The 20,873-nt window shown below is 34.0% G+C and overlaps 1 protein-coding gene across 2 annotated transcripts in view; it reads left to right on the forward strand.

Moving 5' to 3' along the window:
* Positions 1 to 2,217: 2,217 nt before the first annotated feature.
* Positions 2,218 to 20,873, forward strand: part of LOC107665194 (bridging integrator 3-like) — a 68,452-nt gene continuing 49,796 nt past the window's right edge. The window contains exons 1-3 of one of the 2 annotated variants that reach the window (XM_016455975.1): positions 2,218 to 2,371; positions 15,756 to 15,804; positions 17,857 to 17,897. In XM_016455975.1, coding sequence (XP_016311461.1) covers positions 2,364 to 2,371; positions 15,756 to 15,804; positions 17,857 to 17,897 — 98 coding nt within the window. In that variant the 5' untranslated portion in view covers positions 2,218 to 2,363. Of the gene's footprint in view, positions 2,372 to 15,755; positions 15,805 to 17,856; positions 17,898 to 19,433; positions 19,475 to 20,873 lie in introns of both variants that reach the window. The other variant, XM_016455976.1, reaches the window with a different exon arrangement.

Consider the following 20,873-nt stretch of genomic DNA (forward strand, 5'->3'; position numbering starts at 1 on the left):
TAATCAAGAACTTTGCAAGCCTTTTCACTCAGTGCATTAATATAATATGAAGCAGCCCGTTTTTGGGGCAAATGGATATCGTGACGAATCTCACAACTCAACTCAACCTTTCCCCTCGTCATGGTCTCAGCATGACTGTTCACTGTCCGGCTTTGGATCAGAGCCAGGATGAACAGCCTTGTTTCTGCCAAACCGGGTTGCAGGCTTGGCTGCCATGGAACAATATGCGCAGAGGACAGCACAGAAATGTAAATGTGACCCTAGTCGGCTCTGAAGCAGGCCCTGTTTCACAACACTGATTCACTGTTGTTTACCTGATTACTTTACTCCCTGTAACCCTCTCATTAAAGACTGAGAGTAAACATTCAGCATCGGCCCATGACGCTGTCCACTGCGCTGTACACGATCAGTGACTCATCTCCTCTACAAAAAAAAAAAACACAAGCGAAAGAAGAAAGTCATCTTTACTGATGCTCATCCGTTCTCATAACGTTTCCGGTTTATAGTGTGCAAATAAATGCTTTGTTGTGTGGCCAATATTTTGGTATCCGTATTCTTTTTCTACAGGACTGTATCTCTTACTGCATGTCTTGCATGTCTCTTATCAGATGGAGGCACTTAGAGTTGTTTGTGGTCACGTTTATGCGTATGAGGGACACAAGCGTGGGATTTAGCTCACTAGAAGAAAGGATGTTTTGATACGTTTTTACCTCCTGTTACTTCCATTGCCTTACAGTAAGGCCCAGTCGTAAAATCTCTTAATTGTTCTCAAAATGAATTGATGTTATCCTTTTGTGGAGAGGAAATGTTCACTTGGCTTCTCATTCTGTTGTAAATTAAATGTTTTCCAGTTGATGCGTACCTGAATAAAATACAACAGAATCCACTGTCTTTTTGTGTGTGTTGCAGATATACAAAACAAAAAAATATGTCAACAAACTGGGAAAGATGGAATAAATTACCTCAATTTGAAGGTGTGCGTGGCTAATTGAAAAAAAAAAAAAAAGTTGTATGAATAAAAATATATGTAGCAATTGTATATAAATCAGCTTTATTACCACAGGGTAGTCAATTACTGTTAACCTTTATATGTAAAAATTCTCATTTTAAGATTTGGCTTGGAAGACGACATCCAGAGAAACTAACAGACAAAAATGCTTTAATCAGCTTGTACTACTGCTGATTGCATGCTGAAATTCTTTAAAATACAGTAAATTATGTTTGGCTGTCAATGCATAAAATTTGTTCTAAAAATTGGGGGGAAAAAAAAAATTGCCCTGAAAGGGATTTCAACAATATCATTCGTTATCGTTATAGATGTGGTGTGGACTTATCTATTCTTGAGAAATTAGAACTTTCTTTCTTTTTAACATTCACAAAAACGGTAATTATAAAAATATCTAGATAACTATATCAGTGGCCGCACCAATGGACCATTCTGTTCTATTTCTGCTGCTTTAAATACTTGAGCATTTTTAAAGCAGGATGGATTCTGATTGGCTGTAATTTTTGTAATCGTTCATCAGCAGAAAAAAAATGTTCTGAAAGTGATTTCAAAGATATTGTTCGTCTGTGTCGTTATCATTATAGTTGTGATGTGGACTCTGCTATTCTCATAGAATTTGAATGATTATTAAAACTTTTTAGTTACTGTTATCTTTATAGTCCTTGATGTGAATAGGCCTATGCCTTAAGCCATTGACATATTTAAATAATATGAGATAATGAGATTTCTTTAACATCTAAATTTGTCCTCAGCAACAATGATTTTAACAAAGATCAGAGATTTCATTTCTTATCAAATTGAATTATCTTAAGTAGGCCTACTCAAGTTACCTGAGCCATATAGCCACATTGTCTCATTTGTGTTTATTCATACTTCTGCTAAAGATTTCAGGAGAAGCATGAGATAAAGTTCAAATTAAACACAACTGAGAACTCAATTATCTCAACTCCCCAGAGCGTTGAAAGAGACACTCTTCAGTAATAGCTTATTGGTAAAGGCCACTGAATGTATTCGACAGCCCTCCTTATACGTTCTCTTTAAAGAATGGACAATAAATAATGCTGAAGATCAACTATTAAGAGAAAAAAAGAGATCTTGTATCATTGCAATAATTTGGTTTGCGTATAGTCTCCATAAACGCATTCTAATCTCAGTGTGTGTGATTGTCTTCTGAGGTACCTGTTGCGCGTCTGTAGTTTGACCTCTCCGCTTGCCGTAGTTTAAATCCTCGGACCTCTGACTTGCAGTAAACTTCTCTACTTCCTGTTCGCCGTCCCACTCTTATAGACTGAAAAGGTGATGGTTTTGAAGGAAAGGGATTATATTTCGATTGATTTGGATTGAAGTTGAGCACAAGATGAGCTGGTATGTATCACAACGCTTATGTGGGTTAATAAATAATAATAACGCGGTTGTTTTCGGACGACGCGTAGTGTCGCTGACTGCGTCTCAAAACATAGTGAGCTGCCTACCTAGACTGCACTCCGAGCGGTCGAATACACCTAAATTGCTGTCTAGCTAGGCAGCGAGCGAGCTTTTGACACAGCGCCGTTGACTGGCTAGTGAGCTCGCGAGACACTATTCTAACATTGTTTGAGGTTACAAATGAGTTTAAACGTTACATAAACACTTAAAAACGATATGTAGGATTCCACATGTGTTTTAAATGTCCTGTTTTCTGTATATATAATTGTATTTCGCTTGTTAGCCCATAGCTCTTCCCCTAGTCTCAGTAGCTAAGTTAGCTCACAAGCCCTCGGAGTCTGAAGTATCAATGATTCACTTTTAATATATTTTAAAATGTGTATATAATGAATAAAGCTGTATTATTTTAAGCTACTTTAATTCTAAAAAAAGTATTTATTAAATGTAGGCACACTGATATGTGTAGCCTACGTCTAAATGTATGAATCATTTCTAATGGATTTGGCAGAGATTATGCATTTCAGTCTGTTTACATTACATTTTAGAACTTTTTTTATTCTGTATTCTTGTCCTAGAAATTAGTAGCCTACACTGATCTGAAGAACCTATAATGTAACATCACAAACTTTGAGTCCAAAGAACTTGCTATATACAGTAGCAGCTCAAGAGTCCCTATGACTCTAGATAACAAGAGGGTTCTTTGCTGAGGGGTTTTCAGAGAACCATTGAAGAACCTGTTGTTAAGTGTAGTTCCCTTCATCGGTCTGTCTTTCACTGGATTCCAGGAAACTAGAGACTTGTAAGCATTTGTTTTAGGTTGAACACAATGGACCACTGTCGACTTGTGTAGTTTTGCCCTGTCAGTTTGTTTTGCTTTCATCAAGATGTAAGAGATCTTGGGAAAGGCATTGCCATTAAACTACAAAGGTTTGACAGTTTTGTTTGTAGATAACATAATAACTTGCCATGGTGCTTTAACAAATGCACAAAGTGATTTTGTGATGATTTGCAGTTTTTAAGGTTGGTTGATCTTATATGTTCATCATGCGATTCATCGTGCTGTATTGTAGTCGTTGTGGCCTTTACAGTAACATTTGAAAGCTAGCATTCAGAATTACGTGGATACATATAAAAGTCTGTTTTTAAAGTCGAAATGTAACTGAAGTAGTGACAAACCTTTTGTTCTGTATTGATGTACATCTGGGTGAAGCAGATTATCAAAAAAGAAAAAATATATAAGGCACCTAGTGGGGACTTGGTTCTCATTGGTTGTTGATTGGATGGAGGTATATGACTGAGCTTGTAGTGGATTGTAAGAAAGAGACTGGGTTTAAGGAGGCAAAATGATTGGATGACTGGACTTCTCTAGTCATCTAATCTCCTTGAACCCAGTTACCAGTGAGAAAATCAAGGTATTTTGATTGAAAAGGTCAAAAAAGAAATGTACACTATGCATAGATGATTCGTTTCTGTGGGTCTTAAAAAGTCTCAATATGCCCTTCTACAAATGAAGGCCTAAAAAGGTATTAAATCAGAACATAAAGCCTTAAATTCCTAAAGTTATAGCATTAAATGTTGCATGCATTGCAAAAAAAGTCAATGTTGTCCCGGCATTTTTGTCTTGTTTTCCAGTACAAATATCTGAACATCCTTAAAGGGGTCCTATTATGCTTTTTCAACTTTAGTTAGTCTGTAATGTATACAGTTTATCTGTCAATGCGGTATTAAAAGTTTACCTTTGAGTCCATTAGCTGATATTTGTTCTCGTTTTAATCATAAACTCACTTAATTTTGATCAATTTCTCAGAAAGCAAGAGTTCTGATGATGTTATTTTAATTCTCAAGTTAATTTATCTTGATTTAAGAATCTTTGGACGTTTGCACTGGAAAGTGAACATCAGTTTGTTTGTTTTTTTTGCAGTAAAAGTTATGATTATTTCCATACTCCAGTGGTTGGAAGCAGAGTTATAAGCCTTTGTGTGTGTGTGTGTGTGTGTGTGTCTGTGTTTTGTAAAATTAATTAAAAACTAATTGAGATCTGATGGATGATCTAATTGAGATCTGGAAGATGTGTTTTCAAACTTTGAAGTGTTGCTACAAGACATTTACATTTAAAGATCATATTATTGATGTATTGTGTTCCATTCACTTTATTCCTTAAATTTTCTTTAGTCTTAAGTCTTAAATATACCATTATAAAACCTGCAGAAAGCCTGAATACAAGAAATAAATAGGGTGATGGCATGCTGACTTTAAGCATTCATGTCATAACGTAATTTCACTGCTTGCAGCAAAGCAGACTTGGCTTGTTAAGGTCACAGTTTTCAGACTGAACGATCGACATAATGTGAATGAACTTGCAAACCGAGGTGAAGATGAACAGACATGCATTTGTTTTGGCTCATGGCTTTGTGACCACACTAGAGCGATCTGCTACATGCAAAAATTAGATAATGTCACAATTCTCTGGCCACTCTGGCTGAAACGATTCAGCTTTTTTAACGTCACAGAATGTCAAAACGTCATTCTCTGTCCGATCTGAAGCAGAGAGGGGGACTGCTTTTATGGCTTTTCCTTTTGACATATTAAACATTCTACCATTTGCATTGTTAGAGGTTCGACTTCGGAAATTGAATCGGCGTCACAGGGTCCTACTGAAAGGTCAGCGTCCGGCAGAGGATGCTTCCACTAAAGTACGCTTAGTGTTGGGGTGAAGGCCCGAATGAGCCGGTGGTGAAAGGATCCTTTATGAGCCAGGCTGACCCGCTGCATTCATGCAGGGCCTCTTGCTAGATAGAGTGACGCGGTCGCTCTGACACGGGGGTCGCTGTGACAACAATTAACGTCAACCGAGTCGCTGTACTCCTTGTAGATAAGATCCCGGCGTAAAACTGCCGTCTCAACAGATAGAGCATCCATTAGCTGGCATCTCCGCTCGGGCTGCTGTGTAGCGTGAGTCAAGTTTGCCTGTTCTCGCCGTAATTTCTGCTGCAAGTCTGAACGAAGCTTTGTTCGCGCGTCTGTGATCATGCTGATAGCGTAAAGCCTTGGATTTCAGAACAGGCCACTTTTCATTAATCGGTGTCTCTGTGAATGGAGAGGATTTTGTTTAAGTCGTCATGAAAGCAACAGGAATCATTTAGTCTTCTTCAGTATCTCTGCAGAATTACCAGTAACATAATGCTTTATTTGAATACTAAAGGTCACATCATTTGGCCAATAGGTCAGGCCTTGAGCATGAATGTCTATGACTTCCTTTTTCAGATGAAATTATGAATCTGAGATTTGGGGCATAAACTATAAAACATTTCTTGAAGCATCTTGGAGACGTTGCCACAGTTCTTCTGGATTGAGTCTGTCTCAGTTTGTTCTGTTTCTTCGTGTAATCTCAAGACAGACTGGATGATGATCAGATCTCTGTGTGGAGCACTGGCTGCTGTCAGACAAAAATCTCACTGGATTATTACAATTAATGTTTGGAAATGTAAACTGATATTTCCTACTGACACACTACAGCAAAAGATAAGAAATAACTGACTTAAAACCATTTTTAGCTGGTGAAAATACTAGTGTTCTAATAAATTTGGCCACCGCTGTTAATGCGAGTGAAATTAGGTTGGGAATCCTAACTAAACAATTCATATTAATCAGGGCACGACAGTTTGGGTAATATTCCCTACCTAATTGCAATTGTGATCTAAAGGCATTTGGTGACTGAAAATAATAAATATTTAGCCAATATTGAGTACTAAAGCAATATAAAGTTATTGTTAACTTCTATTACCTGCAGAAGACTCTATTGAGTATGTGCTCTCCATTTGGAACACCGAGTTTTTATAAATATTCAGCCCCCACAAGGAGACGTTTTGTCCAGTACGAGCTGTGACTTAAAATGAGTTTGACAGCCCTGTTCTTGTGTTACATTTTCTAAGGATGTGCATTTGTTGATTGTAACTTTCTTTAAGTTCATAACTGAGCTCTGAAGTTTGCAGGCTGTTTTGCTTGTCGTGACAGAGGTTTGTCTTGTTCGTTCTCTGTTTTGGCTTGAAATGGATCTTACAATATAACCAGTCATGACACCATAAATTGCGTCACCCTTCCATGTTAATCTTGAGTTTCCTGACCAGCCACTACTGTGTTGCACACAAATTTTTCGCTTTGTCGGGTTGGGAAATCCCGCCCACAGTGAAGACTCAGTGGTCCAGAATTCTGCTCCACATAGCTGTATTAGGCATCAAATATTTTCTGTTTGTCATTTCACCTCATAGCTGTATGTCAGTGTCAGTAGGACGGTGTTAGAGAGTATATTTTAACTGTATAAACTTGCATTGAGTTGCACAGTTTTAATTACAGTTTCTAAATTTTCAAAACTAAAACAAAACTACCAAAAATACTCTGACAGTGGCCATCATGTGACAGTTATCTCTTCAGACAGCAGCTGATGTCCATGGTTTCTACACTGAATTTGGATGGTCAACACTGTAATTAACAGATTAAAATGGAAGGTTAATTACCGCTCATTATGTCTTGTTTTGATGTCCAAAAGGCGCCATTGGTTGACATAATAAACTCAGTATTTAGCAGCAGAAGCAGCAGCGTCCCTGTAATGATATCATGCACAAATTTGCAAACCCGAAATGAACTGATGCCACACAGGATACTATTGTGAACAATATCTCCATAAATAATATTTCATATTCTCTCTCACTGTACCGCAGACAGGAAGTTCCTGCAATACACCCCTGGTATTTTCCCATAATTCTTTAAATATATCTGATGTCAGATTACTTGAAAGTTTGATGCTAAAAGCATACATAGAAAGGCATAACTGTCATTTATTTATTTACTTATTAATTTAAATGGATTAATTATTTTTGATAATATTTATAAAATATTTTATTTATTAATTTAGGACAAATTTGAATAAGTGCCTGCTTGCTTTTACACAACTGAGCAGTTTATGGTCCAAGAATGCACTTAAATCAATTTTATTGGCTGCAATAAGACAATAATAAGTCTGTTAATAATATTATACCTTCAAAAAGATGTAATTCCAGCTTTTTCCTTCTTTCTTTTTACATGACCTCTTCAAGAGCATGGGATCGGGATCTTCTGGCCTGACCGCTTGCTTAAATAAGGGTGCATGTAAAAATGGCCTTGTATGCGAAGAACTTTCGCTGCAGATTCCCACAGTACAAAATCATCCCACTGAATTTCTTCCTTCCTTCCTGTCAGAACCTTGACATCCTGACTTATAGCAGGCTGCTTAAACTACCCTACAGCTCAGGGGCCTCATGTATAAGACTTTACGTAGATTTCATCCTAAATGTGTGCGTACGCACAAAAGCTGAATTTTGCGTACGTACAAAAGTTGTCAGATTTATAAAGCCATGCGTACGCCAGAACCTGCGCAAAATTCCCTTTGTAATACCCAGTCAGCGGAAGATTGTGCGTACATGAATCTCCACCCCGTCTCCTCCCCGAAATAGCCATATATAGATCTTACAATGCCTAGTTTTAATATGCATAACGTCATCTGCATACCATTTCCATGCATATTCCATCCACGTGACACCATGTTTAACGCAGTTAAGGGTACAATACGTTAGGAAAATATGAGATACGCACTATAAATGCTTTTTGAGACATCACATTGCTATTCAAATTATATGCAATTCTTCCTATAAAGTAAACATATATTTTAGAATATATATTTGAATGGAGATAGGCCTTATTTTTTTGCAGTGTAAATAACTGCCTGACTCACTGTGTCAATAACAAAAACATTTTGAAAATAAAACGTGCATATCTTACAGATTCCTTCAAATTCTATAACAGAGGTTTTAGAGTACTGTCATCAACCTGTTCAAACCAGCCAATGGAATGTTTGATCAACGAGTGCATCCTTATGTCTGTCGTTACCGTATATGTTCATATACCGTATTATTTGCGCAAAAGTATTTTCTCAGAACATGAGTTTTGCTATTTAGAACACAATTTAAAGCTGAATTGTCATGCGCCAAGCAATCCTCGCTGTGATTAAACATTAAATCACATACCACAGGATAGGGCTGCACGATAAATCGAAATGGAATCTCAACTGCTTTCATTGATTCAACGTGACTAATAAACACACGACTTTGATTAATCGTGCAGCCCTACCACAGGAAAATTGTTCGAAAGCAGCACATCCACTGCAAATATTTCTGTTTAAATTCATATAAAAATTTTGTAATTTCTGGATAATAATTTCATGAAATTTCAGTGTTTAACTGCATTATTGAGAGTGTCATATTTAATATATATGTGTATGTCAAATGTAAAACAGACTTTAAAATAATTCTGTTTGCTTCATTATTTCGCTCACTCCAGTAAAAGAGTGCGTACGCATGGTCTAGAGTGTCCGTACGGTGCGCACATATTTACGCCTAGTTTATTTTTTATAAATCCCGTTATGTGCGTGGAAATTTGCGTACGCACATTTCCATGCCCATTTGTGCGTAACGTTTATACATCAGGCCCCAGGTGTTATTATGCTAATCTTGATTAGTAGGTTGTGAAGGGATAGTTCATCACCAAATGAAAACTGTCATTATATATTCCCCCTGTTTTTCCGGCTCATATGACAGACTTTCGTGGAACACAAAACACGTTTATCAGCACATTCGTACTTCTCTTTTTCCATACAATGAAAGTAAATGATGGCAGATGCTGTCAAACTCCAAAAAATGCACCATTAAAAAACCCATAAAATCAGTTTAGATGACTCGTGTGCTATATTCACAATCTTCTGAAGTCAAATAATAACTTTCTGTGAAACGGACATGCAAGTAGTTTTTAACTTTACGTATTGCTTTATGTGAGTTGTGACATTGGAAGGGCCGTCAACAAGTCTGTTGTAATGTTAATGAAGGAATTTTGCAAAGTGGTTTCATTTTCCAAGTTATATTTTTATGGCACATTAAGCCATACGAATGAGTTAATCACTCATCTTTTTCTTTATGCAAAATAAATGTTATTGTTAAGATAGTGGGCATAAATAAGTAATAGAAATGAAGGGTTTTCATAGTTTTTAATTTAAAAACTTGTTTGGTCTTATTATATATAATATAAAATATATATAATATAAATAATTGTGTGGATTTGTATTTATTGTGCTGGAAGGATTTCTACAGAAAATGTCTTCCTAATTAGTTTTTAACCTTGTTTTTAACTTTAATGTTAATGAGTTTTTTGTGTGTTATTCTAAATAAGCAAGTACTCAATGTTAGTAATTTTCATAAACGTGCCCAAACCTATTGTTTCTATTGTAGCTAAATAAACGTATTGATTTGTTTGTGAAAATGTTTTTACCAGTGTTTTATACAGTACATACGTGTGTGTGTACTAATATTATTTTTAATATTGTTGCACCTTTTGTTAACACCTTATAATTCGATTTTTTTATATTTTCTATACTCAATTTAATTTAAGTTATTGTAATTATGTTGTGCATTTTTGTCATTTTTATTAGATTTTGTTTGAATGTTTCTATATAGTATTTATTATTAATTTTTATTTATTGGTTTTAGTTATTTAGTATGAAAATGAGAAATATTGCCTTGACAAGTTTTTTTTTTTCATATCGAAAATCCATCTTCTCTGAATGTTAAATGGATTTCCTCTGTCAAATCATATAGAAGATCTAGTTGAGCAATCCTTACTGACGCGTGACCTGCTTACGAAGATAAACTCACCTTTCTGACGACATGAAAGGAGAAACAACAGATCACTTGATGTTGCAACTCACTACGTCATCACACAGATGAAACAATTGACTTCAGTCTACTTTCTCTTTTTTTTTCTGCTTGCCGAGCTCTGAGTGATGGCTGTTTATGTAATTTTGGCAGTAGTAAACTGTTTTTGGGGTGAGTCAGCGGTAGGACTTCAGGAAGTTCTGTGGGTGATGACTTGTAGTTTTCCATGATGATTTAGGCATAACAGCAGCATGACAAAAGGTGAACTTTGTGTTCTTTGGAGCAGGGCTGTGTCTTATCTTTCAAATGTGATTTAATATTTTATAATATATTAAAATATTTTGTTTTGTTTTACTAACACATCGCATTTCAATAGTTCAGTTTGTGCGCGTGTGCGTGTGTGTATGTATGTATATGTATGTATATATATATATACATACATATACATATATATACATACATATACATATATATACATACATATACATATATATACATACATATACATATATATACATACATATACATATATATACATACATATACATATATATACATACATATACATATATATACATACATATACATATATATACATACATATACATATATATACATACATATACATATATATACATACATATACATATATATACATACATATACATATATATACATACATATACATATATATACATACATATACATATATATACATACATATACATATATATACATACATATACATATATATACATACATATACATATATATACATACATATACATATATATACATACATATACATATATATACATACATATACATATATATACATACATATACATATATATACATACATATACATATATATACATACATATACATATATATACATACATATACATATATATACATACATATACATATATATACATACATATACATATATATACATACATATACATATATATACATACATATACATATATATACATACATATACATATATATACATACATATACATATATATACATACATATACATATATATACATACATATACATATATATACATACATATACATATATATACATACATATACATATATATACATACATATACATATATATACATACATATACATATATATACATACATATACATATATATACATACATATACATATATATACATACATATACATATATATACATACATATACATATATATACATACATATACATATATATACATACATATACATATATATACATACATATACATATATATACATACATATACATATATATACATACATATACATATATATACATACATATACATATATATACATACATATACATATATATACATACATATACATATATATACATACATATACATATATATACATACATATACATATATATACATACATATACATATATATACATACATATACATATATATACATACATATACATATATATACATACATATACATATATATACATACATATACATATATATACATACATATACATATATATACATACATATACATATATATACATACATATACATATATATACATACATATACATATATATACATACATATACATATATATACATACATATACATATATATACATACATATACATATATATACATACATATACATATATATACATACATATACATATATATACATACATATACATATATATACATACATATACATATATATACATACATATACATATATATACATACATATACATATATATACATACATATACATATATATACATACATATACATATATATACATACATATACATATATATACATACATATACATATATATACATACATATACATATATATACATACATATACATATATATACATACATATACATATATATACATACATATACATATATATACATACATATACATATATATACATACATATACATATATATACATACATATACATATATATACATACATATACATATATATACATACATATACATATATATACATACATATACATATATATACATACATATACATATATATACATACATATACATATATATACATACATATACATATATATACATACATATACATATATATACATACATATACATATATATACATACATATACATATATATACATACATATACATATATATACATACATATACATATATATACATACATATACATATATATACATACATATACATATATATACATACATATACATATATATACATACATATACATATATATACATACATATACATATATATACATACATATACATATATATACATACATATACATATATATACATACATATACATATATATACATACATATACATATATATACATACATATACATATATATACATACATATACATATATATACATACATATACATATATATACATACATATACATATATATACATACATATACATATATATACATACATATACATATATATACATACATATACATATATATACATACATATACATATATATACATACATATACATATATATACATACATATACATATATATACATACATATACATATATATACATACATATACATACATACATATATATATATATATGTATGTGTGTGTGTATATGTGTATATTACATATGTATTAGCAAACGATTAATCGTTTTAAAATTAAAGTTTTTGTTTACATAATATATGCATATACTGTGTATATTTATTATGTACATCTAAACACACACACACATACATATATATATATATATATATATATATATATATACATGCATATTGTATACTGTAATTTTTAGTTTATTTTTAGTTAATGTTTAACTTAATAAAAATAGACATTTAAATAAAAACAAAAACTAATAAAAATGACAAAATGTTACTAAAACGTTACATTTAAAATGAAAACAGGAATTTTTTTTTTTAACTATAATCATATATCTAACTATATATCAATAAAAGGATAGATATGAGAGGAAAGATACGAGATAGTACCATAAAATCCCCTAAAAATGCAAAATATTAAATAAAAATGATCAAACTAAAATATAATACATTCAATGCATTGAAAAAAAAAAACTTTTCTTTTGATAATTAGGCCTGCAAAACAAATACTAGTTTCTTATACATTTTACAACGATTTAGCATAAGTCTACACAGTATATTAATACAAAGTATATTTTAAAGGAGCAAGAAAATACTGTTCATGATAAGGCCTTTTTAAAATGTACTGTGGCTCATAATATCCACGAGTGGTGGTCTTCTTCCTAAATAACGAAGATTAAACTGACATCACAGTTATTATATATATACATGCATATATGCAACTGTTCCAGTTTCATTTCTGTCCTCTATACCAAGTTCTCTCACACACGCACACTCTCTCTCACACCTCTCTCTTTCCTTCTCATTAGCTCACACACCTTTGCTTTGACGCAGCCGGCATCACCGCGTTCCTGTCATCCCCAGCTGTCTATCAATCATCTGCAGCCATACTTCTGTCACATCAATAGTAGTGTGTGTAGATGTGCGTGAGAGAGGTGCCTGCAATGGCACCCATGGAAACGTGTTGTTTTTTTTTTCTCTCTCTTCAGGTCTACCTCAGCCTGTCTCAGGTGTAATTACTAAACGACGCATGAGACAGAGAAGAAGGGGGCCGAACGGTTAATTGCTACTCTTCACTTAAGGGAAGTTGTGAGAACAGGAGATGGGAACGTGATGCCATTGTGCCACGGCTTTAGTACATTAACAAGTTTGACTGGAAGGCCTGCCATTCCCAAAGAAATGGGTTGAATGGTGTCAATCCTGCTGTTTTTTTTTTTTTAAACCCACACAATTAGGAATGCAGTTATGTGATGGTATCAGCATTGACCAATATTATTTGTTTATTGTTTACGATCGCCGTTGGTCTGCGGATAATACAAGGTTTAGGGCTGGGTGATATATTGAATACTCCCAGTATATTCATGCTGCGAATTAAGCAATATTGTGATTATTCGAATGTTTTTTTTTATTTGGCAATTAAGTTTTTCAAGGGCCTTGTCCTTACACTAACTCTGCTTTGCATGATTTGGTTCAAAACTTTGACATGATTTGATTGCATGACTCATAAATGATCAGGGAAATCCCTTCTTTACTTTTTTTCCATGTTAAAATGTTTTTGTAAAAATATATGTAGGTAAATATTTCTGTATATTTGGAGATTTGGTCATGTTGCAGGCTGGACTTGAACCTTGATCATCCATGTGAACAGCATGGTATGTTTCATTCGTTGAAGCACCACGGTTCTGCTACATTAGCTTGAGGCCTTTGGTGTGATTTGAAATGAAACGATTTTGAGAGATTGTTTACTGTTCAACGTCAGAAATCAGTTCACCAGAATGAAGTTCTTCAATTCCAAACAGCATTATTTTGTCACGTTCCTCTCTTTAAACTTGACAGTTAACAGCAGCATAAAACAAATGGGTTAGAAAAGGTGACAGAATGGCACAAAGTATCAAATTAAACAAGTTGAACTTTGAATGAGATTTTATCAGGAGACAAAACCAACCGTTGTGACCTAACTGAAGGACGATCTGTAGGTGTATCGGTCTTTTTTTGCATTTGTTGAATTGGAAGAAAACCAGTCCAAAGTTAACACCTTCACACCCAGAGGGCTTGGGTGTCAATGTTAGGATCTGTTGAGGTCTGCTAAAAAGTGAAAATTGATTGTCAGACATTGTGAAAAGATTGACTTTATTAGCTCTGAACTCATTTATAGGCTTATCTGACCCTTACTGTCCTAATGAAGAATCAGTCTAGAACTAAAAAGGTTAGTTCTCTTGTGTTGTGATTCTTCACTTATTTATTGAACTACAAGTAATATGCTTTAATAAACACAAAATGTAACTTTAAAGAAATTCAGAACCGTTTGGTCGTGATATATAGTGGAATCACCACCGAACTGGAGTTACGATCCGTGGGGGACTGTGAACTCATTATTCGGGTTCATTCCTGAAGGTGACATGTGGTTGCTATTGATTTGCTGCCGTGTGTTGCACACTTGTGTATGTGAGACCGCTTCCTGTGAACACCTGAGTTTGCAGGGCTCTGAGCGAATGCCCGCTTGCAGTAGCAGACCACAGGAAACGTGCATGTGTGTAAGAGGTGCACATGTAGTGATCTCCCCCCGGCAGACCACAGGAAGACTTGTGGCAGCGGCGACAGCCACTTCTAATTATGCTCATCCGCCTTTGATAGCTTCTGAGATGGATTTATGTGGCCCATATGAAATGATTTGATTAGCTGCTGGGGTTTTCCTAGTGAACCCCAAAACTGTCTATGAAATACTTAATGACCTTTAAATGAAGCATTCAGCCTTTCTTTGATAATATAAAAATAAAAATAGACTGAGTAAAATTTTATATTATAATTGTACTTAATGTTATAAATGTTAAATAAAATTAATTTAAGATAATAAATTAAATGCATTCTTTGTCTAAATGTGATCCACCTTATAATTATGCATTTCTTTTTTTCTAGGATTCCTTTCAAAATTGGACAACCAAGGAAACAGATTGTTTCGAAAACGGTAAGAAATCCACAGGACTTTTCTCTTCCTTTTTTAATTTTTTCTGATGAATTCTATGCCACAAAATGCAATTGCAAAAATAATGATTGTTTTCAAACCAGACTCTAAAACATTTTTAATGCTGCCAATATCTTGCTGGTATAAAGCCGATATATATGATATAACGGTTTAATTTATATAACACATGCACAGCATTGATAAAATAATATGAATGCAATTTTATACAATATTTACCAAAAAAAAAAATAATAATAATTTAAAATTTGAAAAACAACATTTTTAAAAATATTGATATAATTTATTTTTTAATGATATAACTACATATTTGAGTGATGTGTTTTCCCATTTTGATTCAAAATAAGTCTTTGTGTAAGAGTCAAAAGCCATGAAGCAAGTCAGCCAGCTACAAGGTACAAACTTGGATTTGAAGCAAAAACATTTGAAAAATTGGACAAAAAGACAAAGGCACAAGACTGCGTAACGGCTTTAATGATGGAAAGAGCTACAATCCCTTGAAGCAATGCAAAAGACACAATCAAATAAAAAATTATGTAGAAATACAAAACTGGTTAACACTTTAGTATAGGGACCCATTCTCACTATTAACTAGTTGCTTATTAGCATGCTTATTATTAACATATTGGCTGTTTATTAGTACTTATAAAGCACATATTCTGCATGACAATATTTTACATCCCTAGCCATCCATACCCAATACCTAAACTTAACAGCTAGAAATTAGGAGTCAGTTGAAGCAAAAGTCGTAATTAATGGCGAGAATCGGACCTTAACATAAAGTGTGACCTAAAACTGTTGATTGTAGGATCATGGGATGTAGTTTTTCCACCTGGAAATCTGCTGTTAAACACAATTATTTAAAGTTGAAATTAGATGGCTGATGGCTTCAACAAAATCATATTCCATTGATTAACAACCTCGTAGCTCACAGTAGGTCTGTCTTTTAAAGGTTGAAAGTGTATTGTTAAAAATCAATTCTGCTATGGAGAAAATTCATGGGATTTTTACTGTTGTACAGCATTTACATATTTGCTGTATCTAGAGAGCATAATTTTATGGAGACTTGAGGATGTGATCTTTTAAGTTGATTCTGTATGCAAACATCTACAATAGCTGCAATGTAGCACCAACAACAAGCTAAAAACCCCTCCGAACACTCTAGCATCGGCACAAGGCGTTTTCTCAGGCAAAAGCCACTCACATTTCTCTCCAGCAGATGTCTAGTTTTCTAGTCCATTTGACTCCAGTGCTGTGGTCTGGGATTGAGTCATTGTTTGAATAGATCAACTGTGAGTTCATAAGCGCCTCTCTGTTGTGGACACTGTACACTTGTGTGTCCATGAGTGGGCATCCTGATCTCTTCCTCGTTTCGGGGAGGTCAATCGACATCTTTTTTTTTTCTTATTTTCCCCTCATCACCTCGTTCCCTAACTCGCCTCCGTTCCTGTTACACCACACTTCCATGGTCACCCATGAGTGGGCAGGCCACAGGCCGGACACACTGCTCTAAACGGGGTACCTACTGCCTGCCTTCCCAAATATTGTTTATTTACAGACTTTGCCCACCGAACCACAGGACAGGAACCCCTACTGCTGCAATTATGGCATCATTAACCCCCTACACACAGCGGTAGGGTGGCATGGACACAAGCTAATGTGGCAACAGAAGGCCACTGCAGTAATTACAGGACCTCTTGCAACTGCTGATTTCCAAATGAAAGATTCTGCTTGTTCTGTTTTCTTAATCTTTTTTTTTTTTTTTTTCCCGTTTGATCTTGTTGAAGTTCTTCAGAGATCTCTCCTAATAGCTAAAACGTCCCAAACTGATATCCAGCTCGCTTTTTTCCTCTACTGGCTTTAGGTTTTTTGACTCGCTCGCTCTTAGGTTCTGCAGCCCTGTAGATTCTGTTTTTATGATTACACACCCAAGAGAGCTTGTAGAAAACTAGAGCAGTTTGCCCACACACTTCTTTAAAGAGACTTTCTATCCATTCTTCTCATATCTCTCCACATGTCTCCTCCATTTCTCCACAGGTTGAAAGGGACTTTGAGCGGGAATATGAGAAGCTCCAAAAGTAAGTTGACATATCCGATGTCGTTTATTTTTATTCGATGTGTTCTGTTGCCCACAGAGCTTTGAATGTTTCTGAGTATCATTAGCTTGCCTGAAATTGCCCAGCAGAAGATGACAGCGAGCACTCAAAATATTTGTTTTCCCAACAAGAGCAAGCTCAAGTAGAACATCGATTTAAAAAAAAGATCAGCATCGAATTTGAAACCTTTTGATTTGATCAAAACCATGGCGCCAGTCTAGGTGTTCCAAAGGATTGGGACGTTGTCGACGAGACCCTGATGCATCATTTGTTTCTCCCCAATCATGACGAAAGTTAAGTGATTCTTGTATATGACACAACGGAAGCATGGTTATGGGGTTTTCAGCGCTCTAAATGAGAGGCCTCCAGCCTTAATCCATATGCATTTTCGTGCATAGACCTAGGACTGTATAGACCACGTAATCCTTGGGTTTTGATTAATGTGAATGGGTAAATCTCACAAAACCTGTCAAGAACATATCTACGTCATATTTCATCCCAAAATTAAAAAGAAATGCATATATTTACAATACAATGTATGCAATGTGTGTGTGTGTGTGTGTGTGTGTGTGTGTGTGTTTGTGTGTGTGTGTGTGTGATACTCACAATGTCCTAAGCTTGGGCATGTGGTTAAAACTGGCCACTGACAAACGAGAGATATTGTTGTTGTTCAGTGTGCTGTGAAACAAAGACAGAGAAAGATAATCAGTTCATAGACCTTTTTAGAACAATAAGGAGGAATATTTCACTAATGGAAAGTGAATGGTTACCACAGCTGCCCCTGGTACCCATATACTAGGGCTGTGCAAATAATCGAATGCAATTTTCATGCGTATCTTATCAGTAAAGCCGGTTCTGTGATTAGTAGTAAATCTCCAGCACATGCTTTCAGATGGAGCAGCATTTTCGTTCCCTAACTCGCCTCCGTTCCTGTTACACCACACTTCCATGGTCACCCATGAGTGGGCAGGCCACAGGCCGGACACACTGCTCTAAACGGGGTACCTACTGCCTGCCTTCCCAAATATTGTTTATTTACAGACTTTGCCCACCGAACCACAGGACAGGAACCCCTACTGCTGCAATTATGGCATCATTAACCCCCTACACACAGCGGTAGGGTGGCATGGACACAAGCTAATGTGGCAACAGAAGGCCACTGCAGTAATTACAGGACCTCTTGCAACTGCTGATTTCCAAATGAAAGATTCTGCTTGTTCTGTTTTCTTAATTTTTTTTTTTTTTTTTCCCGTTTGATCTTGTTGAAGTTCTTCAGAGATCTCTCCTAATAGCTAAAACGTCCCAAACTGATATCCAGCTCGCTTTTTTCCTCTACTGGCTTTAGGTTTTTTGACTCGCTCGCTCTTAGGTTCTGCAGCCCTGTAGATTCTGTTTTTATGATTACACACCCAAGAGAGCTTGTAGAAAACTAGAGCAGTTTGCCCACACACTTCTTTAAAGAGACTTTCTATCCATTCTTCTCATATCTCTCCACATGTCTCCTCCATTTCTCCACAGGTTGAAAGGGACTTTGAGCGGGAATATGAGAAGCTCCAAAAGTAAGTTGACATATCCGATGTCGTTTATTTTTATTCGATGTGTTCTGTTGCCCACAGAGCTTTGAATGTTTCTGAGTATCATTAGCTTGCCTGAAATTGCCCAGCAGAAGATGACAGCGAGCACTCAAAATATTTGTTTTCCCAACAAGAGCAAGCTCAAGTAGAACATCGATTTAAAAAAAAGATCAGCATCGAATTTGAAACCTTTTGATTTGATCAAAACCATGGCGCCAGTCTAGGTGTTCCAAAGGATTGGGACGTTGTCGACGAGACCCTGATGCATCATTTGTTTCTCCCCAATCATGACGAAAGTTAAGTGATTCTTGTATATGACACAACGGAAGCATGGTTATGGGGTTTTCAGCGCTCTAAATGAGAGGCCTCCAGCCTTAATCCATATGCATTTTCGTGCATAGACCTAGGACTGTATAGACCACGTAATCCTTGGGTTTTGATTAATGTGAATGGGTAAATCTCACAAAACCTGTCAAGAACATATCTACGTCATATTTCATCCCAAAATTAAAAAGAAATGCATATATTTACAATACAATGTATGCAATGTGTGTGTGTGTGTGTGTGTGTGTGTGTATATGTCTTAAGTGTCAATTTTTCAAAATTGAGATTTGTACATCATATGAAATTTGAATAAATAAGCTTTCCATTGATGTATAGTTTGTTAGGATAGATTTGGCAGAGATACAACTATTTGATAATCTGGAATCTGAGGGTGCAAAAAAATCTAAATATTGAGAAAATCGCCTTTAAAACTGTCCAAATGAAGTCCTTAACAATGCATATTACTAATTAAAAATTAGGTTTTGATATATTTACGGTAGCAAATTTACAAAATATCTTCATGAAACATGATCTTTCCTTAATATCCTAATGATTTTTGGCATAAAAGTAAAATCTATAATTTTGACCCATACAATGTATTTTTGGCTATTGCTACAAATATACCCCAGCGACTTAAGACTGCTTTTGTGGTCCAGGGTCTCATATATATGTGTGTGTGTGTATATGTGTATGTATGTATGTATGTATGTATGTATATATATTTGTAATATCAATGCACAAAAGTAATAATTTAAATACATGTAAAATAATTTAAACAATTTAAATTGATATTTAAAATAAAAATATCATATAACAAAACTAAATTGAAATTTTAAAACAAGCCACAAATCAAATAAATAAGTAACACAAATAAAAGAAATCTCTTCATATAAACAAACTAAGGCTAAAATTAGAGGCAATCACTGCATTTTAATCATGATCCAAACAAAGATGCTGCATACATGCAACATGAACAGTTTGTAGTCTAAATTAGATTGTATAATTTCGAAATCTGAAGCAAAAACAGAATGATTTGACTTCAGTTTTGTGAAACTATACA

This window comes from Sinocyclocheilus anshuiensis, unplaced genomic scaffold (assembly GCF_001515605.1).
Source record: "Sinocyclocheilus anshuiensis isolate Anshui unplaced genomic scaffold, SAMN03320099.WGS_v1.1 scaffold691, whole genome shotgun sequence".
NCBI classification, from domain to species: Eukaryota; Metazoa; Chordata; class Actinopteri; order Cypriniformes; family Cyprinidae; genus Sinocyclocheilus; species Sinocyclocheilus anshuiensis.